Source organism: Drosophila pseudoobscura, chromosome X (assembly GCF_009870125.1).
Source record: "Drosophila pseudoobscura strain MV-25-SWS-2005 chromosome X, UCI_Dpse_MV25, whole genome shotgun sequence".
NCBI lineage: Eukaryota > Metazoa > Arthropoda > Insecta > Diptera > Drosophilidae > Drosophila > Drosophila pseudoobscura.
This window is the reverse complement of record NC_046683.1, coordinates 3,352,749-3,374,436: the sequence shown is the minus strand read 5'-3', so window position 1 is coordinate 3,374,436 and position 21,688 is coordinate 3,352,749. Positions and strand designations below refer to the sequence as shown.

The 21,688-nt window shown below is 40.9% G+C and overlaps 1 protein-coding gene across 2 annotated transcripts; it reads right to left on the bottom strand.

The window, feature by feature from the left end:
• Positions 1-13,748: 13,748 nt before the first annotated feature.
• LOC6902233 (kunitz-type serine protease inhibitor textilinin-5) lies at positions 13,749-14,314 on the bottom strand. 2 transcript variants are annotated; one of them, XM_002133725.3, is made up of 2 exons: positions 14,117-14,260; positions 13,749-14,043 (listed from the first exon to the last, which is right to left on the bottom strand). In XM_002133725.3, exons 1-2 carry the CDS (start codon positions 14,226-14,228, stop codon positions 13,787-13,789), a joined length of 369 nt encoding a protein of 122 aa, XP_002133761.2. In that variant the 5' UTR covers positions 14,229-14,260; the 3' UTR covers positions 13,749-13,786. The 2 variants fall into 2 exon arrangements, 1 of the variants encoding a protein (XP_002133761.2); XR_001452643.2 differs by having other exon boundaries at positions 13,917-14,056; positions 14,117-14,314.
• Positions 14,315-21,688: the final 7,374 nt, after the last annotated feature.

Genomic DNA, 21,688 nt, shown 5'->3' with positions numbered 1-21,688 from the left:
AAGCGAGTGAGCCAGGGGTTGTCGCACAAGCGCAGAGAGTGCTCAAGGGGTTAGCCCCTTAGTCAGAGATCTTTCGTGCCTACTTCTTACTATTATTTTTATTTGTATCTAAAGTTAGATCCCGCTGAAATACGGATGGCAGTCTTATCTAACTATTCAGAAGTTGGTTGATACGATTCTAGATCAGAAGTAAAAGCCGACTTGCTCGCCAAATCGGACCATTATTCTAATAGGAAACCATTTAATATTGACTTGTCGATCCACGTATTTCTTATGTACGGAACTGAATTCGATTTTCAGGTTGGATCGTAAAATTTAAAAATGTTTGAACGACTCGTAAAACTCAAACAAAGCAAACCAAAAATGTAAAATATACGAGTATGCGAAGTATACAAAACGAGTAAGTATTTTTTTGTTCATACAATCTGTGTATGTATTTCGCTTGAGAGCAAACATTAGCTTAATAAACATAAAAAGAAGAAGATCGTCTGAATTGCCATGGAATTGCTTCATAATTAGTTGCTGTTAAATGGTTTGAGCAAACGAAGATGGCAGATGGCAGATGGGAGATGGGAGATCGAAAATCGAAGATCTCGGCGATGACTGGCCAAATATTGGACAACATGAGGCAAAGATCAGCACACACACTCGCACAGAGACTGGCACTCACGATCTCTTATACGGGAGAGCAATGACATAAGGTATTTTTGCCAAATCTTCTCCCAACTCTTTGGGCACTTTGATAAGTCGCAAGTAGTTTGTCATGCGACGCCACTAACTGAAATAACAGGCGATCTTCAAGTTGAGCAACCAACATTTTCAACTTACACTTTAAATATTTGACAGAAATAGATTGCGAAGAATTCAATGATCTTTCGGACGAGCAAAAAAAACCTCAACGGGGGAGAAATCCCAGCAAAGTTTGAGAAAAGTAGTCAGCTGACGATCGTTTGAGGCATCTTCTTCCGGGATCTGTGATCATAGAAGATATCATATGAAGATTAAATAAATTATGGATCGACCTGTGGATCCTGTGTAAGATCATTTGAGAAAGGCTATATGGGTTCCAGTATGTAATTAAAGTTCTTATGAATACGACAAGATCAAATGCAATATGTGTGATTCTATCTGGGCGGAGGAGATACATTTGAAGTCTGGCTGCTCTAGTTCTTAAGTCTCTGAGATCAAGATGGACAAGAATATATATACTCTATGCTGTTACCCCTGGTATTAATATATATAATAATAAGGAACTCGAAATGGGAAATTGGGTTGCTTGCAGATATAATTACGAGTATTTTGTATACAATTTGTGTGACATCTAGTGTCGAATTGATGGCTATCCATGGCTATATTCTCTAGATCGTTGTTGTTTCGTAGAATTTTGTAGTTTATTCGCAGCAGCGGGCAGTGGACAGCGGGCAGGTGAAGACAGCGTTCAGTTCAATGCTCCATGGATCTCAGAAGTATCTGTGTGTATCTGTATCTGCGCGTGTGTGTATATGCGTGAGTAGATACTAAATATTATTATTGGCAGTTCTACGAAATTAACTCATTCATTAAATTTATATACAAGCCACTAAAGCGCGAGAGGGAGAGGAAGAACGACAGAGAGAAGGAGCCGAAACAAGATATTGTATCTTAGTATCTTTAAGTATGCTTCGCGCTCATAAGCATAACGCTCATAACGAAACCTGCAGCCCCAAAAAGAAACAAACTAAATAAAATAAAATAAAGTAAAATAAAAGAACATAACCGAAACCGAAAAAAGAATCAACGACGACGACAACGAACCCCAAGCTTCGTATTAATTGTCGGCTAAATTCTGTTTGAACACCCAGTCAAGACCAGATTTCGGATCTCAGAACAGGTACCTCAACAACAACAATGGAAAAGAAATAGAAATAGGAATAGAAAAAAAAAGGGGCCGCTAAAGGTCGCCTAATGAAACATTCTAATAGATGCATAGGGAGAGAGAGAGAGAGAGAGGGAGAGAAAGATAGAGGAGAGCCATAGATTTAGATAGTATATTGAGCTAGGCCCTGATCGATACGAGAGGCCCCATGGACCGATCGACCGATGGACCGTCTTCTTGGCAACAGGTACACAGAGCCAGAGCCAGAGCTAGAGCCTCCGTTTTCGTTTCCATCAGCATTTGAATAAAACTTAGATTAGTGTCGTTTAGCAATTTGGAATTTTCTCGGCATTCCATGGTATGTGTGTGTGCGTGTCTGCGTGTCTGTTCCACACACACACACATTCCACATTCGACATTCGAACGCTTTGCGCGTGCTAAACTGGACCGAAGCACGAATATTCAAATGGGTTTCCCATGAACTATTGGACAAGTGCTACAAGTGCTACACGTGTGTGTGTGTGTGTGTGTGTGTGTGTGTGTGGCAATTGAAAGTTGCGTGGAAATTATTTATACATAATGGTCAGCCAGCAATTTCTAGCAATAAATAGAAATAGTCATTGTTAATGGGTGGATATCTAGTCTAGTGATTGGCTATACTCATAAGTATTCGACTATAATTCGTCTACCCCTTCGATCGCAGGCAGTACAGATTCTTTCATAAGATTGCCGTAACATTTGTCAACCAATTGAAAGAAAATTCTGGGCTTGATATTCCATCTTTTTTCCAGGAGAGCTTTTTTTTTTAAGTCTGTTGTTATAGATAGTGGTACCTTTTTGCACATAACTTCAGCATCTTATAGTTGGTTGTAATGAATCTGACAGTTCTGAAAAGCTGATAAATGCTGCTACAAATCGGACCCAAACACATTGTAGCTTCCGCTTACTGGCTAGAAAATATGAAGCATTCAAATGCAAAACAATAATTTTTTCAAAAACTCAGGAAAAGTCGAACATATTTTGTTTTCATAAGCTATTAGATATGATTCATGTAGGTGCTTTAATAAGGCGTCTTTTAAGACATTCTTCATAAAAATCTATGGATAAACGGCCTTGAATATTGAATACTGTGGTTGGAAAACATCCGATTATTGAGATCAAACACATGTGAGTATTCCCTAAGGAGCTCCATGAATCTGCCATCCGTGTCGCATCAAAGAAGATTGTATTTGTCGAGTAAATGTTCAGAGTCTTTTTGAAATATTCTGGTTTTGACTTTAGAATGGTTTATCACAAAGCCCGATTATGGCGATCTTCAGACTTGATTAAATATTTCGAATTTGTCTGGAATACAGTTGAGTATTTCATTATTTCTTGACGAATCGCCAGCTGATCATTCAGTTTTCCTCTGGGGAAATCTCCTCCTCGTTGAATATGCCTAGATTCAGTTTTCCTCTGGGGAAATCTCCTCCTCGTTCAGTATGCCTAGATTTCGACTCATTAGAAGTTTCATTTGCGCTCATCTGTGCCTTGACATTTGACTGGCAGAGCCGTAAAATTAATCAAGAGCTGTGTGGGCTTAGACAAGTGGAAAGTGTGGAGGGCTCTACTCTGCTCTATGGTTATCGGCAGCCAACTCAAGGGAACAATTTTGTTCCAACAGTTCAATGAATTCAATTCTACCCAAAACCATACGAGTATTGATATGAGTGCCTCTCTGTGTGTGTATGCTTTTAATTTTTTATGATTCTTATTACATTTTGAATTTAGGCGGACGATAGTTTAAGCCGATGCGAGGTCAAGCACGGCTATTGGGAATCGAAAGTACATAGAACATGCCAATGAGATTAGATTAGAGAGAGTCTAGTTGAACCCTTCGCCCCGTCCATGGAGCATTTCTGATGGCTCCGATTGGAGGGGGATCGCGGAGGGGCCAGAGGCGAGAGGTAGACGAAGTAGCCAGTCATTCACGCACTTGAGGCTCCTAATCACATGGCCTGCTGGGCGGAACAACTGGTTAAACTAATAAGTCCATCTACAACAGCATACACACACGGACACGTACTCTTATATGTGCCCTATATCTAGGCATAAAATCCAAAATTTTCTAAAATTTTTTGTCTTTTTTTTAGGTTTTTTTGGTCTAGATTTCAATTTTGATTCTGTAACCTCTGACTTCTTTGTATCTTATCTTGTGTGTTTTATGTCAAATATATACCAAAATATCGGGCTTTTTTACCATAGTGCCGCTCTGCCGCTACACTAATTACCGCTAAGTATCGAAGCAAACTAATCTCTCTTCTTAACGGTACAAGGCTGATCGGGGAGGGCTTCGAGTCTGTGCCGAAACTAGTGGGAAATTTCCAACCGCCCCCGCAAAGGAAAATGCAAGCCTGGCGCTTTCCACATGATCGGAGGAGATCAAAACTAGCCCATAGAGACGGCAGCGTGAGTGTAGAGTGGAGTTCGTGAGTCCTAAAAGACGTATGCCACGAGAGCTTATGAGTAGACTCTCTTATGATCGTCCCAAGCGATAGAAGCCTTTCAGCCGGGGCGAATCGCGAGTGTGATCTGAAGAGTATACTGAGAACTGAGATATAGAATGTATGTTGTACAGGGATGGCTGCAGCTCAGAAGGCACTTTATTCGTTTTACTTTTGCTGGACTCACGACTCACGCGCTCTTCTCTAGGTGGCGGATGGACTGTACGGCTACCAACTAACATGTAGCCCGACCAAAGGGCTTAAAACCTAATTTATCATCGCGTAAGCAAGCTATACGAACCAAACAAACGAAAATAATATGATCGAAAGTAGCCAGAGTGATGGGTGGCGGGGGTCTGGAAGAGTGGGGCCATCGGACAAAGGTACGGACCATAGGCCTAGCAACCCGACACGCACCTGTAGAAACTCTACTTCGGTTTATTTTGTTTAGTTCTCTTTCTGTTTGTAGTTTTATGGCGGTGGGTTTTGACACTTAAGACTCACGACGCCGCGGCGTTGATATCGATATGCAATCTTAATAGCGCACACAAATCAATCATAAAAATATTATAAGAAATGTGATGGCATACGAAAGCCTGGCATTCCCTAGTTATAAGAAGGCTGGTGATAGTTGGGCCCCACTGGAAAATCTTCCGCTATCCGCTATCCGGAGATACTTCCGCCTATCCAAGATCTCATCTTTGGCAACTCGCTGACGTAGCCCAGAGAATTTATAGAGCTAATATTTAAAGCCTGGCCCCCGAGCTAGGTGCTGTATAGAGTGTGGTGTGTGTGGGGGGTATTTCTACTTCATTGAGATCCTACACGCACCACTTCATCGAATACAGTGTTTCTTGGTTTTTTCTTTTATCAATTTCTGTTTACACACATTTTTGTGTTTGCATTTTCTTTGATACGCTACGTTGTCCTAGCACTTGTGTAATCATCATCACGATTGTCATCACATCACCATCAGCGCGCCAGAGCCATAGACAGACCAAACAGATCGAGAGCGATACGGTGAGGGTACAGGTATGGGTACGGTTACGGGTATGGGTACGGGTATGGGTACGGGTACGGGTGAGGGCGAATGGCATTGCACTTTGTTTGTTATCCATTTGGACTGCTAATCTCTTGGGTAAATGCTTCACTTTCATCCACAGATGCGAGAGCGTTGCCGTTTGGCCCAGTGCAGCTTTTGCCCCTGTCCTCTGTCCTCTATCCCCTGCCCGAGTGTAATCAAGAAATTAGAGCGCACACACACTGACATTAATGATATATGAGATACATAGTATATACATACATACATACATTGAGATATCCACGCACATATAAGAGTATCTGGAAGATAACAAAGTATTGCTTTTATTTTTGGTCCCTACTTCCATTTCTTTCTTTCAATCTGGAATTCCCCTTATAGTAATTGTCTGTGATATCAGCTGTTCTATTAACACTCATCTGTGTGAGTGTGTGTGTGTGCACACACACATAGATACAATCAGATAACAGAGTTTTGCTTTAAAATTTGGCTTCTACATATTTCTCATTCTCTTAAAGTTGCTGTTCAGCTCAGAAAAGAATTCCAAAGAGGTACCATGTAGAAACAATAAAACATTGTTTGCCAATCAAAACTCCAATGGAAAAAGAGATACATTCTCTAAAAGATATTGTTGAATTAGGATTCCTTTGGAGTTCAATATTGAATAAAATCTACAATTAATATTCCATTAATGACTTCTATTGGGATGTTTCCATTATCCATTATCAAATAAACACAATTGATGCAATTACAACTTTCGCAATACATCGATTGTCCAATAATATCGCTACAGTTATCGAAGTGTCCATTTCATAGACATTGCGCTCTGAGCTTTGGGGAAACTGTCAGTTTGTTTCGTACACTCGTATCTGTATCTCACAAACAAAAAGAAAAAAAAAAGATACCATGTCTGCGACACTGAAACCTTTTCCACTCCTCAGGTGTATGGATGTGTGTGTCTTTCTGTGCCTGGAGATATGCTCTGTTATCTTTTTTTATTTGTGTATTTGCCCGTTTTCTTTGCTCACAAAATTCTCACGTCTGTCAAATAAAATAAACGCAACCGAAACGACAAACGATCATCATGATAAAGGCCAAGAAGAAGAGAGAAAGATGCACCGAAGAAACAGCAGAGAGAAACAGAGGAAGCACCCAAGACTCACTCATCATTCCCTGAGTGTGGCATGGCAGTAGTTTTGAGATCAGAAATAACGCATTCCAAGGGATCAGGATCGCGATCAGACCAGCCCAATGCATAGAGATCATTACCGGATATTTGGCAGGTTGTATGATCCGTTTGTATTCATATACTAGGGGGCAAAGTCCTGCGCCAACCCCCCATTAGCTTATCTCTTGAGATATTGGTAATCAGTGTTGCATAGGATCAAATTGTTTTATGATCATTCCCATCCATTGCACCGGTGATCATTGATCAGTTTCATTCCATTACGGCTCCGTGTAAGTGATCAATGTGAAACGATCTCGTCCCATGTTTCTCTCGTAAAAATAAGAAATGTTTACTTGTTACATATTACCATTACCGAAACCGAAACGAAAGTGATATGCAAATGTTGACAGTGGCAAAGTTTTTTTATGGAGAGGAGAGCACGAGACCACCATCATCATCATCATCGCCAGCTTCTCATCGTCATCGTCCATATCTTGGACTGAGTGTGTGCATAGGTAATAACTATGGTAATCATAATAGTAAATGTTAAGGGACTTCTGCTGATGCTGATGTTTGCATTCCCCCACAAAAGATGAAATCTAGTCCACTAGTTGCTGTAGGCACATGGATGGGGGAAAAGGTAGAGGTAGAGCTGCACTCCGACCAAATAAGGTGGCCAGTCTTTGTGTTTGAATTAAGAATAGACAAATTAGAGACATATCCAGAGCAAAGCCAGCTGCAAGGCATTTATCTATTGTTCGAACCGATTCTTAGCTCGTGCTAAGTATTCATCATGGAATAATACAAAACTCGTACAAATTTAGGCGTATTTATTCTTTCCATTCGTTCTTTGTTGAGTTTTTTAAGTTGTTCGATGCCCTCTACACAAAGGGGGCATATGGAATACTGTGAATTAGATGTTCATACACGGAGACCACACGTTATCTATCCTGATTTACTGACTTACCATAATGATTATTCGAACCAAAATTTTCTTTTTTATTCATTTCATCTGTCATCTAACATTCCGAACAGATTCTGTTCCCTGTAAGTCTGTCAATTTTAAGCAGCTTTTTATGGTACGATAAAGTTAATTGCTGAACGATGAGTTGGCTTTTTCCCTTCTCTGATATTATCTTCCAATGCCAAAGTGTTGATAAACTTGGGCTAGTACTTCCCCCAAATTGTATGTATCATCTCTGTATAATTCTGGGACATTTCTATTCTTTACTTGGAAATGGAAAGCCACCCTTATACGATTAATTTCTAGCGATTACTTTGTTCAAATTTGTTGCCTCCAAGCTTCAAGGTATGTAATTTTCGCATACGAGTTAGATGTAGGATATTTTGTATACCAATACTATTCCTAGCGTTTCCAGATGCTATTCCTATCCCTTTTTTCATTAGTCCTTCCATTTCCAGGGCATACCCCGTGTCGATCAGCGTACCCTCCCAGCGTTCATCACTTTGTTTCGCTTTTCATTTTTTGGATGCTTCCTGGTTACACTTATTTTTGGATGCTGTCTCTGTCGCCGTCGTCTGTGGCGCGTCCGAGTGATTCCATCAAAATCGCATAAATCCAAAACAAAACGTTTTAGTCGCCGGCCGTTCTCCTTCCTACTCCACCCTGTACCCTCCACCCCCTCCCCCCCTGGCTGGCCACTAACCCCACCCATCCCGTGCCCGTGCCCTGGCCTGGCCTGGCCCGGCCTGGCCTGTCTCTTCAAAAATAGTTTATGTACGAATTTTTGATTTGATGCCAAAATGTCGCAGAATAAATATGTTTTAAGACAGAGAAATCTTTTGGCCGCTATGCGAAATGTCGCCCCATGCCCCCCCGTACATTCTACACGCCACCCTGGTCCATCTCCCCTCTGGATCCATACCAGACACCACTCCAACCCACTCGGAGCACATCATGTAAAGTTGTGACATCCGCCCACATCCTAATATTGCTTTCTCCCTCCCTCTTCCCCTCTCTCTTTCGATCTAAATATACCGAAACTTTCATTGGATTTCAAACATTTATCGGTAATTAACATTGGGCCGCGAATTTCTTGCCTCCCTTTCAAGTATTTTTATTGTTTTCCTTCCTCTGCTGGTTGTTGCTTCTTTTCGGCTTAGTCTTTTGGGCTGCCAGAATCCATAATGTTTGCTCGTAAATTAGTCTTAAAGACATTCCAGTCATAGACCTAGGCATAGACCTAGACACAGGCGCATGTGAAACACATTTGAACCATTTCAAATGGCCTACGTATTGGCCCGATGTGGCCAATCATCCAAAGGCCAGTCGTCGTCGTCGTCGTCAAGTGGTAAAATTGAACCGACAACAAAAAAAACTAAAGGCTTCACTGGGGGCTAATTCGGTCATAGGCGACTAAAGAGATAGAATATGTTCTGAAACTCTATCTATCATAAAACCGATTCTTTCTCTAAGTAACCCTAACCAATACAAATTGCGATCCTTCTTACTGATTTCTAGCCATATCTACATGATAGATAGATAGGCTCTCTAGTCAATTTTCCTTATTTATGGGTATACCAACCTCTCTGTATGTCTATGGATATAGCTCTTTAAATTGGCTATATTTTGATATCATTATAATTTTGAAAATTCCTAGACATCTTCTAAGTCTTTGGTATCATTCTTTCGGTATATTTTTGATACTCATAATCTTAATCCACAATTTCAATATATGTATTTATCAACCACCCATCTTCTAGCGGACATTTGCCTGAATATTTTACATATGGATGTGTTTGAATCTACTGAAATCTATTGAGCTCAGATCTCGCAAAAAAGTTGCAGCCAAGAAGGGAAATTATTTATACATTTTCTGATCATCTTTTTGCAGACTTAAAGTCCCCACCTTTACCGTGTAGGGCATTCGTACTTAGGAAAAGAAACTAAAGAAGAACAAACACCAGAATAGACCGGGCAGAAACAAAAAGATTTCACGACTTTTGACGCTGTAATAATTTTATTTTATTTTCTAATTCTGGCAACAGTTGGATACCAGATTCGAGATAAATTTACTATTTCATGCTAATTCTTTTATTTTATCTTTGACATTTGTGGCGCTATATCTGACGCGCTCTTTCGGCCTTCCGTGCTCTGTTCTTTGAAGGGCGTCGGAAAGGGGGCTGGGGGTATTTGGGGGGGGTGTGTGCGTGGGTCTACACCATATTTATTCTAATTGTTTTTTTTATAAATAGAGTTTCCTTCTCTCAGACTGTATCTCTGGCCCATTCTCATGTGCTACACGTGCCATTCATTTAAGTTGACTTTTATTCCTGTATTTTATTTATTTATTTCTATTTCGTTTTCGTTTTATTGTATGGAAAATTTTCGCCTGAACTTGTCTAAACTTGATCTATTTGATGCTCACACCAGCATTCATCTATTTCAGCTAAGATCGGCATAGACAGATAATTATATGATCACTCGAAGCAGTTTTCTTCATGGACCCGTTGCCAGGAGAACAATATCCAACTGACAGATTGATTATCTTTTCAGCAAATCATTAAAGATCATCTTCGAACGGTCATTGGTTTGTAGAGATGGAGAACCCATAAGGACTCGCATCACTCCAACATCATCTTGGGATATGCATTCCGAGCCAATCTTAGGACTGGGACCCCACTCCCAATCATTCATAGCTTTTTATCTAATGATTCATTTGAAATCACCTTTTATCCTCCCTTTATGGATATTCCATTAAATTTAATCACATTTTTCCATTGGGTTGGAAACAAGTTTTTCCCGAACTCGAGGGGCTTCGAGGGAATAAAATATAGACTCTGCAACCTTACGGATTCTCTGAATTATGTATAAGCATACACATATGATATATACTGTAGACAATCCAAAGAGTTTTCTGTCTCCCTCTCTCCCCATCGAATGGCCATTGATGAGGCGGCTTTTTTTTTGTGAATGTCGTTTTGATTTTATTGCCCTCTCCGCTTGAACTCTGAGGCAACTGCGTAGAACCCAGGCCAGACACGAAAATCAAATTCAAATCCGTAAAAGAAATGCTCAAAATTATTCTGCAATGTCAACGAATATTTCGCTGTGTGTGTCCGTGCCGTGGCCGCGTCCCTGTCCGTCTAAGGTGACATTTCCTGCGCCTCCACCAGAAACGGCCTTCGAAGCATTTTCTCTCGGTCAGCCATTCACTGACTGACTGACCACTGGGTGTGGGGGCATGGGGGCCATGGGGGGTCTTTGCTGCATTTGGGAACATTTCGAATGTTTTGGCTTTCACAAAAATGCTGACACTTTTTTCTGTTTCGCCCTTAAATTCGCAAAAAATGCACAAAAATTCATCGAACTTAAGCGAAATTCAATTTCTCACATCAGCTGAGAAATTTCGTTTTATTGAGTATGGAAAATGCACAAAGTCCATACTTGAGGCTTATATGGAGCTATGCTTAAACATCAGTTTTCAGGTTCTTAACAATGAATAAATAAATATTTAAATGGTATTTTATGCTACATATATATTTCAAAGAAATATGAATTTGAGGCAGATTTATACAGAAAATATTTATCTTTTTTGTGCTGAGAAATACTATTCCATTAAATGAATATTTTATTTGTATTTTGTTTTCATCCATATACAGCTTTTCAGGCCCATTTGGCTCTTGGCCTAATACATAATCAATTGAATTAATGAATTAAATTTCAGTTTCTGGATATCCATATTTTCCCTTTTTTGCAATTATTTCGAGTGGCGTGGCCTCCCCTTCGATCTGTACTATCAGCACTTATGCACAAACATATATATATTTGAACGAGTATTTTGTTTTGGCTCTGCACTTGAAACTGTACAAAAAGTGATGGAAAAAAACCTTTCGTTTTGAATTTCCATCAAAAAGAAATAAAATGCATTTTCCCCCGAGGCATGGAGCTGGCGTTCTCAAGAAGTAAATTTGAGAACCCCGGAATGTCTGACTGTATGCATTTATTTGATTTATTGTTGGTTCCTTTTTGTAATATTTTTCGTTTAAGATCATGTTAACGGGAACGACGGAACGACGGAAAGACGGAACGGAAGGGCTCATATTTTGCACGCGCCAAATTTGTTGCCTTCACTTCTTTGCTTATGAGACTTCGAGATTGCGGAATGTTTCCTGTACGATTGCCCAGCCAAAGGAATTCCTTACTATCAGGAATTTATGCTACCACCACACGAAACTTGAGTTCGTGGGAGCGCCTCTTCTTATATCACATCTTGGAAAATCATTGGACAATCCTTGGCCCAAGATCATGGGGTCCAAGGGTATAGCAGAGGAAAATGTTCCGAATTTATTAGCATGGGTTTCATTTATCTTCTTTATACAATGTATCTATCTTCCTGTAGCCCTTACCCTCTACATATTATTCAGACATTTTGATGTATTTTGATCTATTAGCCCTTTGGTTAACCCATTGTTGCCGCGCTTGTTAAATATTATATATATTTTTGAATGAAATGCGAAAAAAAATATTGTATCTAAATTGATATGTATATAATAATTCTATATCTTTTTTATTTATTTAATTTTATTTTTTATTTTATTAATTTTAAGAGGTTAATATCAAATTTCCTCTAAAGAAGTGGCTTCCATTCGCTAATGTATTGTATATAATATTCCCATTCGATGGAAAAGTGTCTGATGTATCTTTTGTCATCGAATGTATCTTTCTGCTTCAATTTTGTTCTCTTGCTAAACCCAAAGGCCTCTGAAAATCCATTCAGGGTAGGGTATCCACAATTCCGTCTCAGCGTCTTTGAGTCTTTGCCTTCTTTTCTTTTTGTTTGATTTCATTTTATCTCACTTGCTACATAGGAAAACCAAAAGCAAAGCAAAACAAAAAACAAAAAACACAAAACAAAACAAAAACAAAACGAAATTAAACTTTGCGGTTGAGTTTCTATTTTCCCACGCGCCGTCGCTTGTGGAGTAGGAGGAGAGGGGAGGAGGGAGGAGGGTGGAGGGCGGAGAAGGAAGGAGGAGGAGACAGAGTTGGAGAAGGAATACATATGTGAATTGTTCCGGAGAGATACATGGAGGAGGAGGAAGGGAGGAAGGGAACCCAAACATTTGCTCACCTTTATCACATTTGTGTGTGTGTGTGTGTTTTGAAAGCTTTTCCACGCACACCAAAGCACTCGATTAATTTATAAGAAGTTTCACGCACCTTGCCCCCCGTAACCATGACACGCGTGACGAATCAGCAACAGTTAGCGGTGTGCAAGGGCCAGGGGGCAGGGGGCAGGGGGGCACGGCAGGCAGTGCTAACCCCTAGAGTACGATTATCGCCTACTTGTCGGCGTACGTATATAATATATACCTAGAGAAAAAAGTCCTGCGAGGCCCGAATAACGATACTTAGATATTTCCCAAGAATGGAAATATTAAAAACGAAGTGATCTTTACTTTTGTAAATGTAAATCTAATATAATATTTTAATTTTGTTTTGTTTTATATCTATATCAAAGTTCATTCCATTTTATTATTTTCGTATTTAAAAAACCAGTTCCTTTTACTATGCCATTTTTCTCTCAGTGCACACTCCTCATATTGAGTTTTAGGCCTAGTTTTCAAGAACTTTGCAAGATTGATAAGTAGACCCTACAATCTAAAAACCCTAACCCTAAAAACCCAGCTAAAGTCGAAGAATACATTATGGGAATTGAAGAAAAAAGATCACAATCCTCGGAATATCTTTGGGATCGCCAAAGCCGATAGCCGATAGCCGATAGCCGCACGACTGGCACAAGCGACCAAAAGGCAGAAAAAATGACACCCGGAAGGCCGGCCACCTCGGCTCGGCTGGATTTCAGTGGCTAGGTGCTGTGCTATCCAATCTGGTTTGGTTTGATTATTTGGACATTTCCATACACTTGTCATGCGCCATCGATCGTTCGGTTTGTGAAGGGTTTTTGTAGAGCTACGAACCGGAATGGACCACCAACAAGCCAAAGCCAAAGCCAAAGCCAATCCCACCTGAGCCTACTGGCCACACTTTGTATGAGCAACCAAGCAGGCCCGTGCCAATTGATCAATACGGCGGCTGGTTGACCAATGAATGTCTAAATTGTGCGAGTATTGGCACAGTGGTTGGATGGTCGGCATGGATGGAAACCCCCTACATATTTCGTATTTGTTTGACAGCTTCAAACCAATTTTGATCAGTTTTTTGTACGAATATGGAGAACAGAACATTTAACTTAATTAAATTTGAATTCATTCGATTACAGATCGAAATTATCCCAATCATCGATGTCCTTCTCAAACATATCGCTATCGTCATCGGGTTTTCTTCTCGTGTGGTTCGGGTCGTCGTACACTCGACACGTCTCGAGGCACTCGGCCTTTGTGTAGAACCGATTCGGATTGCCGCCACAGCCGCCGTAATAGTAGAATATGCAGCGATTTGTCAGATAGTCAAAGCCCCAGACCTTGACCCAATCCTTGCAGGGACCCGGATCCACCAGATATATGCATTTGGCTGTGTGATTGGACTAAACGCTTGTAAGCTATAGGAAATACAAATCTAGTTGGCTGACCCTTGAGAAACTTACGTTGCCGCACCGTGAATCCCTGTGGCACAAGACCCGCCACAGGCGCCACCAGGAGCTGTCCAATTGTTAGATATATATACATTGCTGTAATTGGGAAACTATATTCTGTCATATATATAATCGATTGGCACTCTTGTTGAAGTATTACTCAATGCTAATATGATTCGAACGACATTCGATTCGTTCTCGTTCGTTCTCTGCAACTCGATAAAGATGGGACCACATTCGGGGAAAAGGACTTCGAATCGAATAAGTATACTCGTGCATTCCTAAAGCAAATTGTTTTTGAACCAGTGTGGCTTAGCTTCAAACACGCCTTGCCGTGCCATGCGCTCGACGAGGTTCAGGGTCAACGATGTAATATTTTAATTTATTTCGCGTTCTTTCTGGCCTACACGTTCTCTGTCTCGGCCTCTCTCGGATCGAATTTTGTATAGATCCTTCGTCTATATAGAGACTGCTGGAACCGACACGGTGTACGCTTTCTTTGCTGTTTGTTTTGCTCTCCGATTCGTAAGCCTCACTCTTTCTACCCCCCTTTTTCCCCCTTTCCCGGGGCTGCCCGACCCAGTTAGTCTGTTCTCCTCTTCTGTGGATTTCTGTGGCTTTCTGTGGCTTTCCCATGGCCAATGGGTCCTCCTATTCCATTCTTTGGGGTTCATTATGTAGGAACTTTGTTTCGGCTTTCGATATGTTCATTAATCATTCGGCGCATATTGAGTGGTCATCCCTCTTCGCGGCACAGCCCCCCCCTACCCCCTACCCCCTGTGGCAGCTCCCTTTTTGGGGCTTTTGTTCCTCCAATTTGCTTAATTAACTTCTAAACGTCGCCTTTGGCTTCTTTCTGCGATATTTTGCACTCTTCCACTCCAACTTCCACTCCTTCCCCACTGTGTTCTTAGAGGGTTCGCATGGGGCATGCGAAATTCCTCTTTTCGACTAATTAGCAGTTTCGTTTTGTTCTTTTATCTTCGAAGACTTTGTCTTCATCTGCGATTCACAGTCGCTGCGGAATTTCTCTCAGTGATCAAGTCAATATGGTTATGGACATTTCAGCGGACAATAAAAAGCGGTTCAAAGTTTATCGATCTCGATATCTTTCTCTAAAGCTTCCTCTATCCGCTCTAAAGTAAAAACCATCAGTAATAAATGGTGGAGGTCGGAAGAAATAGTTTATGCGGAATGGCATTATGGTATTGTGGCGAATTTCAAAGAAAAACTATACTGATTACTGATGCTTAAAATATCATACTGATACTAGGCTTAAGGAACTATTTTTATTAATTTTATTTTGGCTTAATTTCGAATTTTTCAAAAAATCCATTAAATTTAAGTTTTTAATATTTTAATTTACTGATAATTACGATTATTATTATTATATTATATATTGTAATTATAATACTACTTATTATAGACAGATATATTTTTAAATGAATTATTTACATTAATATGCATTTTTATAAATTTCTTTTCTACTTTACTTTGTAATTATATTTAAATTAAAAATTCTTTTCTATTTCGGCAATGTGATTCAGCGAGGACTTTTCATGTGAATCCCATTAATTGTTCCCACAATTCCGCTTATCAAATAACCCAAGAAACCCCTCGAAAATGTACCCTCACGCACCCTCGGAACCTCGGAACCTCGGACCCGGTTCGACCTTGGTTGATTTGCAAATTTATTGTTGCTGCTGCCTGGGCTTTTTCGTGGTTATAAAGTATTATGGAAATAATTAAAAGATTTGGCAGGGTGCGTAAAAAAAATGCTCGAGTTTCAAATGTGAAAAAAAAGAAAAAGAAATGAAAATGAAAATAAAAATCGTATTTTATACACATGCGATTAACGTCGCATTTTTGCAGAATCGCGCGATACAGACCTTGATTGATAACTAAAATATACATATACATATTTACGTATGCATGTATGCATGTATGTGTGTATTTATGTACGCACTAAATATAGTTAGTGATAGTTGTGCTATAGCAACTAGCCGTCGTTCGGGAAGTGAAAGACCTTCGAAGCCGAAAAAAAAGCAAACACAAAACGAAAAGAGAGAGAGAGAAAAGAAAAATGCTGAAAAGTGATAGTAAATTAGCTTGGTTTAGGTTGAATTATATATACTTCCACACTCAAGTGTACGACAATTGATAAGATTCCGTGCCTCAGATATAGATATTGCGTGGCCCCACCGCCCCCGGCCCCGTCCTCGCCCCGCGCCCCCGCCCTTTAGGCACTAAAGATCTCACTATGCTCGCACACGTTTCATCCAAGGGGAGGGGGGGGGACTTAATTAGCGACATTCTGAAGAGAGATGAGTGGCGGACGCTTTGATTAGCGTCGGTCGTGGCGGCAGAGGTGGCTGGGGGAATCACACGGCGAAGAGTGCCGAAACCAGATCGCTGGATAAGCCCTTGGAGGAGCGGACGGCCAGGGGACGGCCAGAGGCAAGATTTGAGGGAAGTTGGGCCAGCTGGAGGATAACTGTAAATACACCCAGGGAAAAAATCCCTGAGAGCCCCAAGATTGGAAATATCAAAAAATATTTTATCCAAATACATTTCATATTTAATTAAAATATTTTCACATTTAATTAAAATTATTTCATATTAAAATTCAATATATTTCCTACAAATAAATTACATTAAATTGGTTTTATATTTCGCATAAATATGGGCTGTATTTTTAATACAAAGTGAATTTTATTTAATTTTTAATTAATTATTTACTATGCCATTTCTGGCTCAGAAGCACGGAAAGCAGTTAGTATAAATATTTATTGAAAAATGAATTAAGTTAAAGTCAAGCAATACAATCCCATTTCCTACATTGAAGATCCGTTGATCCATCCAATACGATGGAAGTTCAAGCAAATGAAAGACAACTTGGTCGATCGCCCTCAACTTCCTCTTTAAACTCTAGACATTTTCGAGGTGCCACCAGGAACAGCGGTGGGCCCCAGGCGGGCTAAAATTAACTTAGCCCAAAACTGTTCACTTTCCCACTCCCTGCTGGTGGCTGTCGCTGCCAGTGGAAGGCAAGAAGCTGCAGCTTCTAAATCTGTTAGGACAAAATGTGTCTAAGGCTGACCAAAAATATCCATCAGATATGTATGTGCATCTGTATCTGTATCTTTGGCCCGGTGTTGTGCAGTTTAAGGGTTTGCCGAACGCATCGCGGCTGATATTTTTGTTGGCTGCAGCAAAAGGTCACGCTCTTGGCTGATAGAGATAGCTATAGAGATACAGATAGAGAGGGACAGACAGATAGAGAGTGTGGCAGACGGACGGACGGACAGACAGACAGACAGACGGGCGGACAGATAGTGAGTTCTGAGTGACAGAGAGAGCAAACAGAGAACCGAAATGGAAAGCAAAAATTCTGTTATCCAAAAATAAACAGGAAAATTATCTGAGCACACACACGCACACACACACACACACACGCATGGAGGGAAATATTAGTTTTGAGAAGGAAAAAAATGAAGAGCAAGATTTTTCCGCTTATCGTGCGTGTGTTTAATGATTTTCCCTTGACGATAACCTCAAGTGCAACATTGACGAGAGACGTCGGGGGTCCCAACGCGACGCGACGCGCATCACAGCGCAGCACAGCGCAGCGCCCTGCCCTCGAGCTCTGCTGTGAAGTGGCAGGTATGCCACTCCCCCACCCCCACCCCCACCCCACCCCGACTCCGACTCCGATTCTCCTGATCTGATGGTGGCTGCCTCCTCTGCTCACCGCCCTGGGGTCGTTTTGCTTACGGGTACGGATATACCCTCGTACCCGTGGGGCCCAAGGGTATACTCGCCCATTTGGCATTCGAGTACGAGGAAAATGTTGAATATTCCGCTCACCCGAAAGTGATGATTGCTGCTATATTAAGACATGAGTTATGTGTAAAACCTTTACTCACCGCTCTACAAAATGTCAGTCCATCTTGAACAAACAAGTCGCTGAATTTTATTTAAATACTAGTAAAATTGAACAGATTTAACGAAGCAACGATTTCTTATAGAGGATGTGGAGACAGCGGTAGTGCAGAATTCAGATGCGTATTGATAGAGGTAAAAACTAGAGCATATAGCATATCGGCATATCGGACAAGGAAATATAACACATAATATAATACTATAAGTTAAAAGCAAGTTAGAGCTAAAATATTGATCCGAATCGTTCAAATATACCACTTTTTGATCCTACGACTGAAAATAGTCTTCAGGAGTATCTATGTATGAATAGTACTTGTGAATGTTGGGTATTTTGTAGTCGAAATACTGCAGAAAATACGTAGTTCGTTCTTTGTGTTTATTTCTTTTGTTCTTTTGTCTTTTTGGTGTTGATTGTTTTCCCCCGTGGCGCGGGTCTTGGACTCTTTGTGTGTTCAGTTTCGGCTGCTCCAAAACGCATCTTTCGCTGTCGAGTGGGTCCTTTGCCCTGTGCCACTTGTGTGCGCCACTTCTCGAGCACTTTTCCGCGGCTCACAAGTGCACCACTGCCACACAAGCAAGTGCTTCATCGGGGGGTGGAGGATAGGCATTAGCGAGCCGAGTGGGGTCCCTAGGAAATACCCCTACAAGCGTTTTTTATTCATGGGATGCTTGAAATTAGTGGATAATCAGGAGAGGGGCACACCGGCAGTCAAATTGGTAGGCAAAACGATAAGGATAATGGATTGATCTCAATATGGAAGAACCTGATGCACATATGTATGTACTTTGCACATCTATTTCAAGGGAAACTCGTACCTTACAGTATTTTAGATTTCATTATAAGGATCTTCGCGAAGAGAAACTTCTTTTCCCAATCCAATCCATGGTATTGGTATATCTAGGCTCTTCCTACTCAAAAGGTTACCCGACGACTGGGCTAGATCATTTTTCGCTTATCCGAAAGTGCTGATTGGAGCAATTTCCCCAAAAACATCCCGCCTGTTTTAATCTTTAAACTGTTTCCTTATTCTGCTCCAATTACCAACTCCATTTATAGCTCGATTCCAGTGATCGGGACAGACCAATCTGAACGCAAGTTTTTCTCCAAGTCTAAGCGAAGTCTTTGCTTGAATTTTAACTTCAATATTAAATTTATGAATCCTTACAATCCTTAGATCCAGCCCCAATCTCTAAGCATTGGGGACCACCCATACTCTCTCCCTATCTCCACATCTCCCCATCTGCAGCTCAATCGTTCAATCGAAGACACTCTCCACCAATCTTCCCCTCCTTTTCCCTCTTGAATTCCATCCAATTCAAATTCCAATTTCAATTCCGATTTCGATTCCAATGCCAATTCCGAATTCCTTTCACAGACAGACGCTCAGGAACATTAACCTGCCCACAGAATGACCTTGAACCCGGCATGACCTTGACAGAGGGACTGTCCACCCCTCCCCTCCAAAAGGATATATAAATATACAACAAAAATCACACACAAAATAGCAGCAACAATATTTTCGCTGATGGGGCGCATGTAATGGCCTCGGAGGCCTCGGTCGGAGGATGCAGCCTTGCCACAAGGAAGGAAGCGGGTGGCGAGACAGCAGGAGGCCAGTGGGCATGACCTTCAGATGAAAAGCAGACGATGTGGGAAGATGGAGGCAGGAACCGGAGGTAGGAGCTGGTGTCAGGAGCTGAAGAGTCTGCGGAATCCTTTGGAGATGATTTTCTTGATTGCGCAGGACACACTACGCATGAACCACATCAAGCAGAAGGAGACGCGTCGGAGTTGGATGTGTAGGTGGAGGTGGAAGTGGAAGTGTCTGTCTGGCCCCGCACAGTAACCCTCCTCGTCTCCCTTCCTGTATGACCTCCCATCCCCCGATTGCGGTTGAATGTCCTTTCGGGTGTCTGGCAAGTTTGCTTTGCTCGCAGGCGAGGTTTCATTATCGTTTTGAAGGTCGCAGACAGCACCTCCCCAGTGTACTCTCCCAGGACCACCGCTCCGCTCCACCCGCCTTTTGCGGGTGGAAAATTGTGCCAAATACACAGACAGCCGCAAACCGAATGGAAAAGATACGACATAAAGGAGGCATAAAGGATGTTCAAAACAGTACAGTACCGGGTAAAAGTTTTGACTGGTGTAGACTTTTTTTCAAATATTGAAATATTTTACATATTAATATTGTATTTATTTCATTTATAGATGGTTTCCGTTCCCATTTCCGTTTCCGCTCTCACTTGAGAGCGGAAAGAGCTCTTAAGCTGTGAACTGCTTTCTCGTTACTCGCTGACAGTTTTCGCTGTTGCATTGAGAGCTTTAATTGCATCTCTTCCACGAACCAAAAACAAAAGTTGAGCGATTAAAGATTTATTTGAAGAATCAAGGAAAATTTAGGGTGCGCAAACCTTACTGGGTAACCGTAAAGAGAAATTAAATGAGAATGGGTAGAGTGGACGTTACCGTTAACAAGGTGCGGCCTCAGGGTAGTCATTATACATAAATAAATACTTATTTACGATGTATAACACCCACACTCCCAAAAGGATCTTGAATTTATCATGTTATGAATTTCCTGGAAAATATTTCTTTATATTTTTTATTTATCTACTTAAAAAAAGTAAAATATAGTATTGAAAAAAAACCACGAAACAAGGTAGAAAAACAAAACAATAAAAAAATGCGGAAATACGAACGGAATATTGGCAAGAATAGTGAAAATACTGTATAATAGTTCAAAAAATTCAAAGATCGCTTGGCATCAAAAAAAGCGTTCAAATTAAGACAGCAGAATGATGCGGCAACATTTGTTGCCAGCGAAACGAAAAAGCAATTCAAGAGGCAAAGAAATAAGCGCTCAAGCAGTCACTCAAATGTTACACTCGCTCAGTCCGACTCCGCTCTGGCACTGCTGCTGTTCTGATCGGCATGGGTAGCGCTTTTGCAACATTTGGAATTTTCGAAAAGCTTCTCAACATTTTTAAAATTTCCGCAAAATTAGGAAACAACTTTTGAATATGCCCGCTTTCCTACGCCCCTCGAATTTGTATATGTATGGGTTTTTTGGTTTATTTACATACATGTACATATGTACAAATTTAGATACTATCTTTTTGTATATTTGCGAAATTATTCAACTTTAGCCCGAGGCTTTGGTGTGTGTCTGTGTGGTCTATAATTAGTTAATCGCATATACGGTTTCAATCGTTGGTGAAATACCGGCCAACCGGTAGGAAACACAGCAATTGAGAGGGAAAAACAAATGAGTAAGGCAGGGAAGAACGGCACAAAAAGCCGGCAACGCTTTAGGTGTGTGCGCTAGACGGAGATGGAGCGTGTGTGGAAGCTTCGCAATCTCCGAAAAGCTTTTGCCGCTGCTTTTATTTCGCTCGCTCTCTCTCACTATCTCTCTGTTTGCGCTCTGCCGCGTTCTTCGTTTTGTTTTGAGTGCGTTTTCATGCACGCTAATGAAAGCAAAACCAAACCAAAATACAAAAAGAACAGCAAGAAATAATTGCCAAGCGTGCGTTTGCTTTGCTTGCATATGTACATATGTATGTATGTGTGTGTATGCAGGTCCATTCCGTTATAAGGCCTCATATTGCAATTGGTGCCGTGTGTGTGTGCGTGCTTTGCGC

Coding starts and splice junctions, on each gene's coding strand:
- LOC6902233 (XM_002133725.3), bottom strand. CDS start 14,228: ATGACAGAATATAGTTTCCCAATTACAGCAATGTATATATATCTAACA. Junction 14,044..14,116: donor GGGATTCACGGTGCGGCAAC/GTAAGTTTCTCA, acceptor CCAATCACACAG/CCAAATGCATATATCTGGTG.